Here is an 18,110-nt window from a genome sequence, read left to right on the forward strand (position 1 = left end):
AAAAAACAAAAGTTGGATTCAAAATGGCCGACTTTAAAATGGCCGCCATGGTCACCACCCGTCTTGAAAAGTTTCCCCCCTCACATATACTAATGTGCCACAAATAGGAAGTTAATATCACCAACCATTCCCATTTTATTAAGGTGTATCCATATAAATGGCCCACCCTGTATATAAGTACTTACCAACATTTGAGTTGGTAAAATCGGTGCATATAAGCTTGCCCTGGGAACGCCCCAGACCCGCCCAGAAACAACCATTTGTGGGCGGGGTTTGTGTTAGCCCTTCCCATTTTTGGTCCGGGACAGCGCAAATTTGCTGGGACTGTCTCTGAAAATCAGGGACAATCCTGGCAAATTCAGGACAGTTGTCAGCTATGGTATATATTGTATGTCAGTTCACTTTATATACTGTCACTGTGACTATAATGTCATTGTATAATACTGTTGAGGGGGCCCTGAAAATAAAACCTTTTAGTCCCCCTCCTGGGTGGTCCTCTTCTGAGTTCGGGCCCCAAAGCAGCCACTTCCCCTGCTTCCCCTATAGCTACGCTCCTGATTTTATTGAATAACTCAAAAATACTCAGATCCAGGTGCTGGTTTGAAAACTGTAGAATATTTTTCATGGGACAACCCCTTTCAGTTTTCATTTGGCTTTTGTTAGATATGGTTTCCTTGATAATGACAGCTAATAGAAGGGTTTAGAGAAGCAACACCCCCTGCGATCAGTTGATCGGCTTTATTTTACAAAAGGTTTGACGTCATAACATAAGACATTTTGGGGAGAAGAGAGAATCTTTAGGGGTTTACCAGCTTTTTATTCACCCACATACGGTATTCTTTTACATTTTGCACCACATCTGTGTAATGTAACCTCCTTTGACTAGCGGTGCACAGAAAGTAGGTTATCCTTGATAACAAGTGAGTGTACTTTCCTCCTACCTGCTCTATAACGGAGATGGATGATGCGCACATGCTGGAGCTGAGCTCAATGTTTCCTTGCTGGGTGCGCTCTGCGGTGGATATTATAACGATAAAAAACACTTTCATATTTTATTGAACTCTCGTCATTGCTGCGGGGTCAGCGGTAGAATGCTTGATTCAGTAGTACAAGGCTCCCTGCGGCCTCCCTGGTTACTTTGTTCCCAGCATCCAATTCACCCAGAGATGACTGCTCTGTAATTACAGCTAATTTAAAAGAGAATAGTCGCTGTGATTTTTCCAAGCATCCAGGCAGACTTGAGATCTAGATTATTAGTTTAGTTACAGCCACAATATAAATATTTTACTTTGTACGAATTACACGATCATGTATTAAAAATGTGTATTTCTGTGCATTCTGATAGTGGTAGTGATATAGTATATAGTAGCAGTCACCTTTAGGGACAATGTACATGACGGGTCTTGTATGGGGGGCACTCAGCCTTCCTATGGGTCAGTATAAGGCCTCGTTTACACTCCACGGACAGCACATGTACCCATTGATTTTAGTGTGTTTTTTCACACATCAGTGGTTCTCCACTGATCGTCGGTCCACAGAGACATGCACTACTTTGGTCTGTGATTCAGACCAAACAGGCCCATTGAAGCCTATGGTTTAGTGAAAAACCACTGACATAACACGGATGGCATCTGGGTCCAGTGACAGGAGATGTACTGGAAATGAATTTTCAGCTAAAGCAGTGTCTGTGGATGAAACACTGACAGATGTTACATGAACCTTAAAATGGACATTGAAAGGTGAACGAGGCCTTAAAGGGTTTCTGTCACCCCACTAAAGTGATTTTTTTTTTTGGGCTAGTTAAATTAGTTATATAGCGATATATTAAAATATAATAGTGTTCCTTACTTTGATCCAGCAGTTTAGTCAAAAAACGAAGTTTTATAATATGTAAATTCGGTCTCTACCAGCAAGTAGGGCGTCTACTTGCTGGTAGCTGCTGCAGAAATCCGCCCCCTCCTTCTGTTGATTGCCAGGGCCAGTCGGGATCTCCTCCTCCGGCCAGCCCTGTCGGCATTTCAAAAATCGCGCGCCCGTGTTGAATCTGCGCAGGCGCTCTGAGATGAGGAGGCTCGTCTCCTCAGAACTCCCTCAGTGCGCCTGCGCCGATGACGTCTTCTATTTCGATGATGTCATCGGCGCAGGCGCACTGAGGGAGGGCCTGCGCAGAGTCAACACGGGCGCGCGATTTTTGAAATGCCGACAGGGCTGGCCGGAGGAGGAGATCCCGGCTGGCCCTGTCAATCAACAAGAGGAGGGGGCGGATTTCTGCAGCAGCTACCAGCAAGTAGCCGCCCTACTTGCTGGTAGAGACCGAATTTGCATATGATAAAACTTCGTTTTTTGACTAAACTGCTGGATCAAAGTAAGGAACACTATTATATTTTAATATATCGCTATATAACTAATTTAACTAGCCCAAAAAAAAAAAAATCACTTTAGTGGGGTGACAGAAGCCCTTTAAAAGCTGTTAGGCTTTAGGCACTGAGTCCTTGTTTAGAAGTAGTCCCTCTAGGTGAGAACACCCTTGTAGTATGGTGTGCCACATTTTTTAAATCGGTATACATTCGGGAGAACATGAGTTACCATGTGTCGCTTAGCAGTGTATGGGTGACGTATAATTGATACATTAAAGGCACATTTGTAAAACATCCCAGTGATGAGCCCTAAGGCTCATTTATATCAAGCAGTTGTTTCCCAGTAATTCTGTTCCATTCATTAGATTTAGTTTCCAGGAGTAAAATACCGCTGGTCTATTCCTTACTATAGTCCAGGGATCAGCAACCTTCGGCACTCCAGCTGTTGGGAAACTACAACTCCCATCATGCACACTTATTCGGCTGCTCTTGTAACTCCCATAGAAGTGAAAGGAGGATACTGGAAGTTCTAGTTTCAGAACAGCTGGAGTGTTGGCGTTTTCTGACCCCTGATATAGGTCATCATTGTTTATTCAGTGGGCCAGCCGGTGCCGTAGCTTCTTCCTAATGTACGCCGATACAGCGTGTCTGTACATGGCGGCTGTCCCTGGTACCACAGCTGGGTCCCATTCATTCTGTTGATTAGCCTGGCGCCAAGGGGTCGGAGCCTCACAGATCTAACATTGATAGGCTATTGTACATTTTTCTCATTTTGCCATTATCATATAATTGAATCCCAGTAATCATTTTATAGTAATGATAATTCCTTAGTGCCACAATATTACCCAGAGGCCCCAAACCTCGTTTAGCTTGAAGGCCAAACTTTCCTACACACAACAGGTGGGGTTGCTTTTTCTGAACACATTTTCAAATGATTATAATTAACACACAAGCCAAGTCTGATGGTTGAAATCTGGTGTCAAATTCAAGTGGTATAGTCCTGAGTGTAATGCTTTGGCATCCCTGGTGTCATTGGTGTATAGGTAGGATATCACATGCAGCGGCCTTGTGGGCTACATATGGCTCTCCAGCCACCAGTTGGGAAACAGTAGTTTAGAACATGTAGACAAATCAAAAAGTGGATATCTGTATATTGTGTTGGTTTTGTTTAGAAGGCTTGGTATTATGATAGCTTTTATGTATGTCGGAGAAAAGTCTCTAGATATCTCCGATGGGTCAGTGCTCTGTTTCACACATCAAATTGGATCAGGATTTATTGGGGCAGATTAACTTATGGTTATCATGGTGGCGCACATTATAATAAATTTGGCACATCGTTGGCACATATTAGACCATTGCCTTCTTTATACAACCTCTTGGTATCCTTTAGGCCAGTATCTTGCCCCAAATACCTGGCACATGTCAGTAATATATCTGCCGCATTTTAGGACTCATCAAAGTCGCACCCTTTTTACTAGAAAAAAGGTCTAGTAAGGCGCAAACATCTGTTCTTTTGTATGCGCAAATCAATAATAAAGTTGTCTAAATTGATTTTCCCTAAAATTATGGTGTAACTATGGCTGAAATTCTGACGCAACAAGACCACATGAACACATTGTGTATTACGCACATGGAAAAATCCACACAGCCTTATACACCAGCTAAGTAGATGAGATTTTTGAAATTCCATGAACACGGTGCAGACATTTTTTGTGTGGAAGTCTGCACGGAAAATGTGCATAAACCCTAATTCTGCCCCCTTATGTTAGTATTAACAAACCATACGGTATTCAGATTTCCAGATTAGGTCAGAATGCTTCAGTACAGTTAGAAGCTCCATGCTAAAAGAGTCTTTTTCATATGCATCTGACATATGGTATACTGTATCTAGCAGCTGCACACTTCCGTATTACCATTCAGATTGTAAGAAATCACTTCTAGTCTTGTGTCCTCAAAGCTCCCCCTACTGGTCAACTACTTTATGTTGGGATCTAGTGAAGGTACTGTTTGAATATAATATAGCAGGACTCATTAATAAACATTATATCAGTACAAACGGTGGAAAGCAGGTAGAAAACATGTTACAAACAGTACCAGCCACATTTGTTATATTTGTAGCAATTTTTTGAGATTGGGAACTCAATTGCGACATCTGACTACACATTTGCAGTTTGATGTCTGTTGCTACTTTGTGAATTTTTTGTGGCTTTTGACAAATCTCTATCCAAATCCAAATGTACTGTATATATGACTTAACTGACATACACTTGGACTGGATTTCCTCTTGAAAGTGTCATGGTCATTTACATTTTTTTTTTTTGTAATTTATAGAGGGAAGAGACAAGGAAAGTTTTTCTAATATACTATGTTCAGTGAATTTGTACATTTGTATGAAAAAACTGGGTCTGAAGTGTCACTTATCAGAAATCTTGAAATGGGCATTGCTAAGGAATATCTATCTTCACAGCACATTGCAGTACTGAACGGTGAAGACACTGGGCTCACTTCTGTTGAACTCACTGCTCCCTCATATGTATCGATACAACTGACAATATATTCTATTTATATTTATTATGCCCTGTCTCTCTGCTATTTTGACTCTGATCAGCGTGGCCAGCGCTGACAGTGAATGCTCCTTCTGTATCCCAGCGTGCTAAATAACTAACCAGCCGCTGGGAGATGCAGGAGAGCTCAGGCAGTCAGCAGTAGAGGCAGGGAGAAACTGTTCTACAATATATAGGGACAGTTATACAGATATATAAATAAAATATATATATTTGTCCCTATACACTGTAGAACAGCTTCTCCCTGTCTTCTGTACTTACTGACAATAGCGAGCGCTGACTGCCCACGCTACTGCATCTCCCGGGGGCTAGTTACCATATTTTTCGCCCTATAAGACGCACTGGCCCATAAGACGCACCTAGGTTTTAGAGGAGGACCATAAGAAAAAAATATTTTTCATTAGACCTCAGATCAGACCTCAGCTAACAGCCCCAATCAGACCCCCGATGTTAATAAGACCCCAACAAGACCTCAGATCAGACCCACAATCTATCACGTCTGGTATGGCAGGTGGGAAGGGAAACTGGGTGCTCTAACACAAGGGAGAGGGAGGAGTGGTGACCCCTAACTCACCTAGCACTGGCACCTGGCTACCCTGACGTCTCTAGACAGGTTGCTCACCCGTATGCCGATCACTTGCCTCGTCCCTAACTTACCCTGGAAGAAGCCCTAGGTAGTGAGTAGGGCGGTGTGAGCACTAGTCCTTACCACTGACACCTAGGGTAACCAGAGGGAAAGGACAAACACCACAAACACCACATATAACCCCGAAGGGAGACAACAAACAGTATATAACAAACTGAAGAGGACCAGAGATCCAACCGCACTGGTTCCAACTGTTCCAGCAACTCCACAGCAACACCACCTGAGGTCAGAATAGATAACCTGAAAGGAAGGTCTATATCTGGCAACAAGGGAAGTAGGAAGAGAGAATAAATAGTGGCTGGTAGTGGCAGACCCAGGACAGCTGAAAGGAAAACTATCGATACCTAGATAGGACAAAAAGCATAGTAAACAGGAAAACTTGGACCGGAATCCATTCCCACAACTAGGTCATGGAGTGATCCCTTGAAATCGGGCGAGTAGCCACCCGCTGCGACCACAGGGTCAGCGATAGGTCATGACACCCTCGTGACACAATCAGACCTCAGCTCAGACCCAAATGTGAATGACCCCCAATCAGACCTCAGACCCCAATCAGACCTCATATCAGCCCCCACTGCCTCCCATATCAGCCCTCAGTAGCCCCATTGCCTCTCATATTGGCCCCCAGCAGCTCCCATTGCCTCATATCAGCCCTCAGTAGCCCCCATTGCCTCATATCAGTCCTCTGTATCCCACATTGCCTCTCATATTGGCCCCCAGCAGCCCCAATTGCCTGTCATGGTAGCCCCCAGCAGCCCCCATTGTCTCAGATCAGCCCCTATTGCCTCATGTTTAATAAAATAAATAAACCACTTCCACTTCTCCTGCTCTTGGACGCCGCTGCTCCTCACTGCCCGGTCTCTTCTTCCTCCTGCTGTCGACTGTGCTGTGAACCGGCGTGCACAGCGTGAGATCACAGAGCGCTTTCACGCTGTGCGCAGACACTGCACAGCCGACAGCCGAAGACCAGGAAGCGGTGAGTACAGAGCCTTCACCGCTTCCTGGTCCTCCGGTACTAATGAGTGCTTCCATAATGGAAGCTCTCATTAGTATTCGCCCCATAAGACGCAGGGGCATTTCCCCCCCATTTTTTGGGGGGAAAAATGCATCTTATGGGGCGATAAATATGGTATTTATTTAGTGCGCTGGGGATACAGAAGGATCATACACTGTCAGCACGGGCCACACTGATCAGTATCAAAATAGTAGGGCGACAGGGCAGAATATACAGTGGCATGCAAAAGTTTGGGCACCCTGGTCAGAATTACTGTTACTGTGAACAGTTAAGTAAGTTGAAGATGAAATTATCTCCAAAAGGCATAAAGTTAAAGGCTATGTACACCTTTGGGACATTTTTTTTAATTATTGCATTGTACTCATTTTCAGCTAAAAGTCATTTTTTCAATTGTTCTTTATTAAAAATATCAAATCCTTTTTTGTGTACATAGCTGAGATGCTGTAGTAGCAGTCTGGAGATTTTTTGTCTTTTCCGTCATTTGGGGAGCTGACAGGCTCCTTATCTTTGCTCTCTGACATTATAATTACTCATTATAGCTCAGTTCTTATCTTACTGATAAGAATGTGACTTAAATAAGTGTTTATGACCTCTTAGTAGTCTAGGGATAAGGGTTATTAGATGACCAGCACAAGGGGAAAGTACCAGTCACACAGTTTGAAAAAGAGTTAACCCTTTGTGACAGAATGGCTCAATATTTTTAATAAAGGCCGATTGAAAATATGATTTTTAGCCAAAAATTAGTAAAATGGTATACATAGCCTTTAAAGGTGACCCATTCTCTTGGTATTTTAAGCAAAAATAATTTTTGATTTTCATCTTTTACATTTTCAAAATAGCAAAAAAGGGCCCAAAGTAACAGTTTGGGTAACCTGCATGGTTAGTACCAAGTAGCACCCCATTTGGCAAGTATCACAGCTTGTAATTGGCTTTTGTAGCCAACCAAGAGTCTTTCAATTCTTGTTCGAGGGATTTTCATCCATTCTTCCATGCAAAAGTCTTCCAGTTCTGTGAGATTCCTAAGCCGTCTTGCATGCCCTACCCTTTTGAGGTCTATCCACAGATTTTAAAACGATGCTCAGATCAGGGGATTTTGAGGGAAATGTCTATGTAGCTAGCTGGGTTGGAGGAGGTATAAACTAGCTAGGAATTGTTAGGGGTGGTGCTGGAGCTGTGGCAGAGGAAGGAGAAGTGCATCATGGGTTTGGTTGGATACAGCAACAGGAAGTGCTACATGCAGGATGGAAACAAATCAGAGTGATTTGTTTACATAGTAAAAAACTGGTCAAGAGAGTCCAAGTTGAAAGAAAACGCATGGGGAAGAAGTGCATGAGGTAAGCAACTACATGAGCATAAATTACATACTAAAAACCCTAGTAATCCCACCTTAAGACATATTTGTTTGTTAAATACAGTAACAATTTAAAACTGTGCCATGCGTTCCCTTGCTGTAATAATTTGTTTAGATAATCAGAATCCCAGTAATTTTGAAATGCACTATAGTTACCAATACTACAGCGAGAACACTTACGATAACATCCATAGAATAGGCTAATAAAGCTTGAATCGCAGAGCTAACCTGCAAACAAAGGCTTTGTTAGACATGTAGCAGATGGTCTTCTGTTTGCACAAATACGATTATTGTAACAAATAATTAGTTACATAAAATATATCATTTGCATTGGCATAAAGAAAACCCGAGCCATTATAATGGTCTATCCCTGGCTGCCTTTCAAATATTACAATCAGCAGGTCTTGGGAGATAATGCCGATTCACACATGAATAACGCATTATTGACAAAAGAGAAAAACATGTTCTTATATATACACTATAGCCAAATTATATTTATTTCCATCTGTAAGGGAACAGATACTGAATGCAGTAAATTACTAATATAGCCATGCATATTTATGAGACAGTGTGGGCTAGAGATATCTCTTATTTAGCATTTGTTCTTCAAATTGTTTTTTACTTAAAATGCCTCAGGATAGGTCATCAGTATCTGATTTGTGGGGTCCAACACCCAGGACCCCTGCTGATCAGCTGTTTGAGAAGGCACCAGCATTCGCAGTAGCGTTGCAGCCTTCCCTCAGCTTACCAGGCACAGCGCCGTATATTGTACAGCTGCTATGTTTGGTACTTCAGCTCAGCCCCATTCCTGTCAATGGGCTTGATCTGCACCAAGGCCAGGTGACAGATGAACATAACGTCACAAGGCCTAGAGTGCCACTGCCTTCTCAAACAGCTGATCGCAAGTCCCGGGTTTCGGACCCCCACAGATCAGATACTGATAACTTATCCAGAGGATGGTCATCAGTGGTAAAATCTCGGAAAGCTTCTTTAATAATTCATCAGAAAGTGATGGTGACTCACATGGCCTTCAATGTTTAGGTCCACCAAGCTTGGAAACACCTTGGGCCAGATTTATCATTAGCTCAGGTCAGAATAATGGAGTGAAAAAGTCCCCAAAAAAGTCCCAAACGCTAAAACTGCGCACAAATTTGCGACTTTTTTCTGCTCTGCACTATGCTCGCCAGTTTTCTGAAAGTGGGCGTGTTTTCTTATGTAAATGAATCTCTAGACAGATTTACTATTGGGATTATTTAAAAAGTCGCAAAAAAGTCGCAAAAAAGTCGCATATTCACTCCAGTGAGGACCTTATCTTATGAGACTTTTTAATAGAACATGCAACTTTTTCATAAAAACGTGCGACTTTTTCGTAAAGATGTGCGACTTTTGTAAAGCTGCTTACTGACGGATAAACTGCTACCGTCAAACCACATTTATTACAATCTTAAAGGGCCGATCATAAATCTGACTTGGCTAAAACTGACTTTAGCCATATGTTAAAGTGGAGTGAGCTGTCAGAGTAATGATAAATCTGGCCCCTTATCCTTTGCCATTCCTTATATCCGTCTTTTCAGCAGACCCTTTAATACCACATTTTCTATCAGTGCCTTTTTGGAATTTTTGGAAAAGGGGCTGAAAAGAAGAAATTTCCAAAACTTATTAGCACTTACACCTTACATATCCTGGTTTATGTGATGCCTCATCACTATTTAGAGACTACTACTTATTTAGCTTTACTATAGGGATCAATTCTTGTGTCTATTATTGTTTGCTTGATCATGTTGATTTTTGGCATGCTATCGTGGTACCTCCTACAATTTATTTCTTTTTTTGGAGCCCATACAGTCTACAGTATTTAAGTATCACTAGTGTTGATCACGAATATTCGAATTGAGAATTTTTATTGTAAATATCGGCACTTTGAGAATTCGCTAATATTTAGAATATAGTGATATATACATAATTTGAGATTTTTTTTAAATAAGTACACATGATCCCTCCCTGCTTCTTGCTTGTGGGCCAATGAGAAGACTGCAATATTTTTGACTTTAGGAGTAGTGTTTATTGCGAATTTTCATAATGCAAATTTTTGTAATGAGAATTTTCGTAATGCGAATTTTCGGAATATAATAATTTGCTATATTGCTATATATTCTTGCACATGTGTGCTGCCGGAAGTCCGCCCCGGCCCCATTCACTATAATGGGGATGGGCTGGAGATGCAGCCACAGCATTCCGAGAGGCGGACGGACAAAAACTGCAGCGCGCTCCATATGAAATTGGAGGCCTAAGGGGTTACTATGGCATCCCTCCCTATAATAGCTCCATATAATCATGAGTGTATTATGTTCAATGCATGAGCTGTGTTTTTTTAAGTATATGGTTCTGTACATAGGCTATACTATATATTTAGAACCAAGGATGGCATCAGACCCAGCCCTATGAAATCAAGTGTAACATGGCAGGAGTGACTGTGTCACTGAACAGTTCTGAATTAGGGCTGCTCCTTAGGGACATTTTCCTTTGCATTTTTACAAGCAACAGCCCAAGCACTAGATCTCTCTCTGTATTCTAGGCTAATAGCCCTTTTTGCTGACTGCGCAGGCGCTATGTGCTGTATTAAGGGCATTTCCCTTTGTTCATATTCATATTTCTTCTGCACATGAGTGTTCATTTTTGACAGAACTCCTTTTTCTCTCCTGCATCTAAACCATGGACATGTGCTGGAGACATCTGATACCACGGCTGCCGTTAATCCTTCGAGATTATACATCTATGTACATTTAAAAAAAACAATTCATGACTTTTTATATACTTAACTCACTTTTTTAAAAGCTCCTGTGGAATTGCAGTTTGTAGCAGCGATACACGTCTATATTTTATCTTACAGGTCATATCACTTCTTCATTCTCTTAGATGCACAGGTTTTTCAGCCAAAGCCATAAGTGGATTCAAAAGCAATTGGAAATATGCTTCTCCTTCCTGCTAGATCCACTTCTGGCTTTAGTTGAAAAACCTGCAGGTTACTCTTTGTTCTTTATTGAAAACCAATAAAAAAGTTTAAATAAAAAAAAAACCTGCAGGAAAATCTGCCTCAAATCCTCCTCCAAAAACCTCAGTGTGAACCTACCCTTAGAGATGCTCCATATTTGTAACTCTCCTTTACAGGTCTCGACATAGTATTCAGAGACCAACCTCAGCTGACTTCAAAAAGAATATGGACCAGACACAGGCTGATAACGTCACAGGTTTGTATGAAAGTATATTAAATATATTAAAATTGCAATATTAATTTTCTCTTGAACAAAGATTGTAACATGTAAATATTGCCACTTAGGGTAACATTATGGAAAACTAGTAATTAGTTCCGTAGATCCACAGATGTCATCCCATAATATCAAAAACGAAGGTTAAAGAAATACAGTATAAGCAGTTAACTAATTCAAGTAAATCATGCCCTATCATATGAAAGTCAGAAAGCTGCTGAAAGCTTATTCAGGGTCCTTTACAGATCCACAACACCTCGCCTCCTTAACAGTGACCTCTCCAGCACTCCACCCCTTAACACTGACCTCCATAGCGAATCGCCCCCTTAACTGTGACCTCCACCGTTCCCTGCCCCCTTTAACGGAGACCTCCACAGCACCCGCCCCTTTCACAGTGACTGCCACAGTACCCTGATGCCTTAACAGTGACCCGCACAGCAGCTGCCCCTTTAATAGTGACCTCCACAGTTCTCTGCCCCCCTAACATTAACCTTTACAGTGCCTGCCCCTTTAACAGTGATCTCTACAGCGCCTGCCCCCTTAACAGCGACCTCCACAGTGCCCTGCCCCCTTAATAGTGACTTCCACAGCGCCTGCCCCTTTAACAGTGACCTCCACATCGTCCGCCCCTTTAACAGTGATCTCCAGAGTGCCCCATCTCCTTAACAGTGATTTCCACAATAACCTGCTCCCTTAACAGTGACCTCTACAGCACTCTTCCCCTTAACACTAACCTCCATAGCGGACCGTCCACTTAAGGCTCCATTCACACGTCCGCAATGTGTTTTGCGGATACACGGAGACACGGATCCGCAAAACACGGAAAGCGGCAATGTGTGTTCCGCATTTTGCGGACCGCACATTGCCGACATAATAGAATATGCCTGTTCTTGTCCGCAATTGCGGACAAGAATAGGACATGTTCTATTTTTTTCCGGAAACGGAAGCACGGATGCGGAAGTGCGGATCCGCAAATGTGGATGCGGACGGCACATTCCGTCCCCATAGAGAATGAATGGGTCCGCACCCTTTCCGCAAAATTGCGGAAAGGATGCGAACACATTTTGCGGACGTGTGAATGGAGCCTAACTGTGACCTCCAGAGAACCCTGCCCCCTTAACTGTGACCTCCACAGCACCTCGCTCCCTTAACAGTGTCATCCACAGTGCCCTGCCCCTGTAACCACCTCAGCCCCTATAGCTTAAACACCCTGAAAGACCAGGCCACTTTTTACACTTCTGACCTACACTACTTTCACAGTTTATTGCTCGGTCATGCAACTTACCACCCAAATGAATTTTACCTCCTTTTCTTCTCACTAATAGAGCTTTCATTTGGTGGTATTTCATTGCTGCTGACATTTTAACTTTTTTTGTTATTAATCGAAATTTAACGATTTTTTTCACTTTCAGTTGTAAAATTTTGCAAAAAAAACGACATCCATATATACATTTTTCTCAAAATTTATTGTTCTACATGTCTTTAATAAAAAAAAAATGTTTGGGTAAACAAAAAAATGGTTTGGGTAAAAGTTATAGCGTTTACAAACTATGGTACAAAAATGTGAATTTCCGCTTTTTGAAGCAGCTCTGACTTTCTGAGCACCTGTCATGTTTCCTGAGGTTCTACAATGGCCAGACAGTACAAACACCCCACAAATGACCCCATTTCAGAAAGTAGACACCCTAAGGTATTCGCTGATGGGCATAGTGAGTTCATAGAACTTTTTATTTTTTGTCACAAGTTAGCGGAAAATGATGATTTTTTTTTTTCTTACAAAGTCTGATATTCCACTAACTTGTGACAAAAAATAAAAAGTTCTATGAACTCACTATGCCCATCAGCGAATACCTTGGGGTGTCTTCTTTCCAAAATGGGGTCACTTGTGGGGTAGCTATACCCTCCTGGCATTTTAGGGGCCCAAATGTGTGGTAAGGAGTTTGAAATCAAATTCTGTAATAAATGGCCGGTGAAATCCGAAAGGTGCTCTTTGGAATGTGCGCCCCTTTGCCCACCTAGGCTGCAAAAAAGTGTCACACATGTGGTATCTCCGTATTCAGGAGAAGTTGGGGAATGTGTTTTGGGGTGTCATTTTACATATACCCATGCTGGGTGAGATAAATATCTTGGTCAAATGCCAACTTTGTATAAAAAAAATGGGAAAAGTTGTCTTTTGCCAAGATATTTCTCTCACCCAGCATGGGTATATGTAAAATGACACCCCAAAACACATTCCCCAACTTCTCCTGAATACGGAGATACCACATGTGTGACACTTTTTTGCAGCCTAGGTGGGCAAAGGGGCCCATATTCCAAAGAGCACCTTTCGGATTTCACTGGTCATTTTTTACAGAATTTGTTTTCAAACTCCTTACCACACATTTGGGCCCCTAGAATGCCAGGGCAGTATAACTACCCCACAAGTGACCCCATTTTGGAAAGAAGACACCCCAAGGTATTCGCTGATGGGCATAGTGAGTTCATGGAAGTTTTTATTTTTTGTCACAAGTTAGTGGAATATGAGACTTTGTAAGAAAAAAAAAGAAAAATAAAAAAATCATCATTTTCCACTAACTTGTGACAAAAAATAAAAAATTCTAGGAACTCGCCATGCCCCTCACGGAATACCTTGGGGTGTCTTCTTTCCAAAATGGGGTCACTTGTGGGGTAGTTATACTGCCCTGGCATTCTAGGGGCCCAAATGTGTGGTAAGGAGTTTGAAATCAAATTCTGTAAAAAATGGCCAGTGAAATCCGAAAGGTGCTCTTTGGAATGTGGGCCCCTTTGCCCACCTAGGCTGCAAAAAAGTGTCACACATCTGGTATCTCCGTATTCAGGAGAAGTTGGGGAATGTGTTTTGGGGTGTCATTTTACATATACCCATGCTGGGTGAGATAAATATCTTGGTCAAATGCCAACTTTGTATAAAAAAATGGGAAAAGTTGTCTTTTGCCAAGATATTTCTCTCACCCAGCATGGGTATATGTAAAATGACACCCCAAAACCCATTCCCCAACTTCTCCTGAGTACAGCGATACCACATGTGTGACACTTTTTTGCAGCCTAGGTGGGCAAAGGGGCCCATATTCCAAAGAGCACCTTTCGGATTTCACCGGTCATTTTTTACACATTTTGATTTCAAACTTCTTACCACACATTTGGGCCCCTAGAATGCCAGGGCAGTATAACTACCCCACAAGTGACCCCATTTTGGAAAGAAGACACCCCAAGGTATTTCGTGATGGGCATAGTGAGTTCATGGAAGTTTTTATTTTTTGTCACAAGTTAGTGGAATATGAGACTTTGTAAGGGGAAAAAAAAAAGGAAATCATCATTTTCCGCTAACTTGTGACAAAAAATATAAAATTCTAGGAACTCGCCATGCCCCTCACGGAATACCTTGGGGTGTCTTCTTTCCAAAATGGGGTCACTTGTGGGGTAGTTATACTGCCCTGGCATTTTCCAGGGGCCCTAATGTGTGGTAAGTAGGTAAATGACCTGTGAAATCCTAAAGGTGCACTTTGGAATGTGGGCCCCTTTGCCCACCTAGGCTGCAAAAAAGTGTCACACATGTGGTATCGCCGTATTCAGGAGAAGTTGGGGAATGTGTTTTGGGGTGTCATTTTACATATACCCATGCTGGATGAGAGAAATATCTCGGCAAAAGACAACTTTTCCCATTTTTTTATACAAAGTTGGCATTTGACCAAAATATTTATCTCACCCAGCATGGGTATATGTAAAATGACACCCCAAAACACATTGCCCAACTTCTCCTGAGTACGGCGATACCACATGTGTGACACTTTTTTGCAGCCTAGATGCGCAAAGGGGCCCACATTCATTTTATGAGGGCATTTTTAGACATTTGGATCCCAGACTTCTTCTCACGCTTTTGTCCCTCTAACTTGGGACAAAAATTTCAATCTTTCATGGACTCAATATGCCCCTCACGGAATACCTTGGGGTGTCTTCTTTCCGAAATGGGGTCCCATGTGGGGTATTTATACTGCCCTGGCATTCTAGGGGCCCTAAAGTGTGAGAAGAAGTCTGGAATATAAATGTCTAAAAATTTTTACGCATTTGGATTCCGTGAGGGGTATGGTGAGTTCATGTGAGATTAAATTTTTTGACACAAGTTAGTGGAATATGAGAATTTGTAAGAAAAAAAATAATAATTTCCGCTAACTTGGGCCAAAAAAATTTCTGAATGGATCCTTACAGGGGGGTGATCAATGACAGGGGGTGATCAGGGAGTCTATATGGGGTGATCACCACAGTCATTGATCACACCCCTGTAAAGCTCCATTCAGACGTCCGCATGATTTTTACGGATCCACTGATAGATGGATCGGATCCGCAAAACGCATACGGACGTCTGAATGGAGCCTTACAGGGGCGTGATCAATGACTGTGGTGATCACCCCATATAGACTCCCTGATCACCCCCCTGTCATTGATTACCCCCCTGTCATTGATCACACCCCTGTAAAGCTCCATTCAGACGTCCGCATGATTTTTACGGATCCACTGATAGATGGATCGGATCCGCAAAACGCATACGGACGTCTGACTGGAGCCTTATAGGGGGGTAATCAATGACAGGGGGGTGATCAGAGAGTCTATATGGGGTGATCACCCCCCTGTCATTGATCACCCCCCTATAAGGTTCCAGTCAGACGACCGTATGCGTTTTGCGGATCCGATATTATCGATCCCTGAGCATCATACTTATATTTCATAAACCAATTTGTTGATTATAGGTTGTCTCATATTTTGTTTGTCAGTCCATACTGCCCTCCTTTTTCTGATTCAGATTGTATTCCCTTAGTCAGGGACCACACTCTATCTTTCGGACAAAGCTGGGCAGTCCATGTGTAGGCAGGGCCATCTAGGGCTAGTGATAGATTACACAGTGTGTTGAGGAGTCAGGATAAGGGACCTCTAGGGCTTGTGACCCAGCAGTGTGTCCCTCTTACTACGCATCCTTTCTTCTCAACCTATCTTTATATCTATCCCTTCCTATTTTTTGGTCCATTTTCCTCTCTCTGGATTGGCAATTGCCAGCGGAGAGTTGTACGCAGTATCCTTATTGCACTCAGCTTAGATTTTTTAATCTATATACCAAGGGCCTATCATTTTAACTTTTGATATTATTAAACGTTAAGTATTAATTTAGCTACCCATTATTGTGAATAGTCATTGGATTGAAGGGTTTAGCCCACTACAATAGCATTGGTTTGATCAAACCTTCATCTTGGTCGTGTTAAGTGACTTGTTATGCATAGCTCCCGACATACAGGCTTATATAGTATCAATGCATAAATAGCATCCAGGCAGGGAACTATATATATATATATATATATATATATATATATACAGTTGCAAGAAAAAGTATGTGAACCCTTTGGAATGATATGGATTTCTGCACAAATTGGTCATAAAATGTGATCTGATCTTCATGTAAGTCACAACAATAGACAATCACAGTCTGCTTAAACTAATAACACACAAAGAATTAAATGTTACCATGTTTTTATTGAACACACCATGTAAACATTCACAGTGCAGGTGGAAAAAGTATGTGAACCCTTGGATTTAATAACTGGTTGAACCTCCTTTGGCAGCAATAACTTCAGCCAAACGTTTCCTGTAGTTGCAGATCAGACGTGCACAACGGTCAGGAGTAATTCTTGACCATTCCTCTTTACAGAACTGTTTCAGTTCAGCAATATTCTTGGAATGTCTGGTGTGAATCGCTTTCTTGAGGTCATGCCACAGCATCTCAATCGGGTTGAGGTCAGGACTCTGACTGGGCCACTCTAGAAGGCGTATTTTCTTCTGTTTAAGCCATTCTGTTGTTGATTTACTTCTATGCTTTGGGTCGTTGTCCTGTTGCAACACCCATCTTCTGTTGAGGTTCAGCTTGTGGACAGATGGCCTTAAGTTCTCCTGCAAAATGTCTTGATAAACTTGGGAATTCATTTTTCCTTCGATGATAGCAATCCATCCATGCCCTGACGCAGCAAAGCAGCCCCAAAACATGATGCCCCCACCACCATACTTCACAGTTGGGATGAGGTTTTGATGTTGGTGTGCTGTGCCTCTTTTTCTCCACACATAGTGTTGAGTGTTTCTTCCAAACAACTGAACTTTGGTTTCATCTGTCCACAGAATATTTTGCCAGTACTGCTGTGGAACATCCAGGTGCTCTTGTGCAAACTGTAAACGTGCAGTAATTTTTTTATGGACAGCAGTGGCTTCCTCTGTGGTATCCTCCCATGAAATCCATTCTTGTTTAATGTTTTACGTATCGTAGAGTCGTTAACAGGGATGTTAGCATATGCCAGAGACTTTTGTAAGTCTTTAGCTGACACTCTAGGATTCTTCTTCACCTCATTGAGCAGTCTGTGCTGTGCTCTTGCAGTCATCTTTACAGGACGGCCACTCCTACGGAGATTAGCAGCAGTTCTGAACTTTCTCCATTTATAGACAATTTGTCTTACCGTGGACTGATGAACAGCAAGGCTTTTGAAGATACTTTTATAACCCTTTCCAGCTTTAAGAAAGTCAACAATTCTTAATCGTAGGTCTTCTGAGAGCTCTTTTGTGCGAGGCATCATTCACATCAGGCAATGCTTCTTGTGAAAAGCAAACCCAGAACTGGTGTGTGTTTTTTATAGGGCAGGGCAGCTGTAACCAACACCTCCAATCTCATCTCATTGATTGGACTCCAGTTGGCTGACACCTCACTCCAATTAGGTCTTGGAGATGTCATTAGTCTAGGGGTTCACATACTTTTTCCACCTGCACTGTGAATGTTTACATGGTGTGTTCAATAAAAACATGGTAACATTTAATTCTTTGTGTGTTATTAGTTTAAGCAGACTGTGATTGTCTATTGTTGTGAC

At 42.1% G+C, this 18,110-nt stretch overlaps 1 protein-coding gene across 1 annotated transcript in view; it reads left to right on the forward strand.

The window, feature by feature from the left end:
• Positions 1–18,110, forward strand: part of LOC120990860 — a 73,275-nt gene that overhangs the window by 15,346 nt on the left and 39,819 nt on the right. Inside the window, exon 4 of the mRNA XM_040419744.1 lies at positions 11,102–11,181. Coding sequence (XP_040275678.1) covers positions 11,102–11,181 — 80 coding nt within the window. The remainder of the gene's footprint in view (positions 1–11,101; positions 11,182–18,110) is intronic.

Source organism: Bufo bufo, chromosome 2, assembly GCF_905171765.1.
Source record: "Bufo bufo chromosome 2, aBufBuf1.1, whole genome shotgun sequence".
NCBI lineage: Eukaryota > Metazoa > Chordata > Amphibia > Anura > Bufonidae > Bufo > Bufo bufo.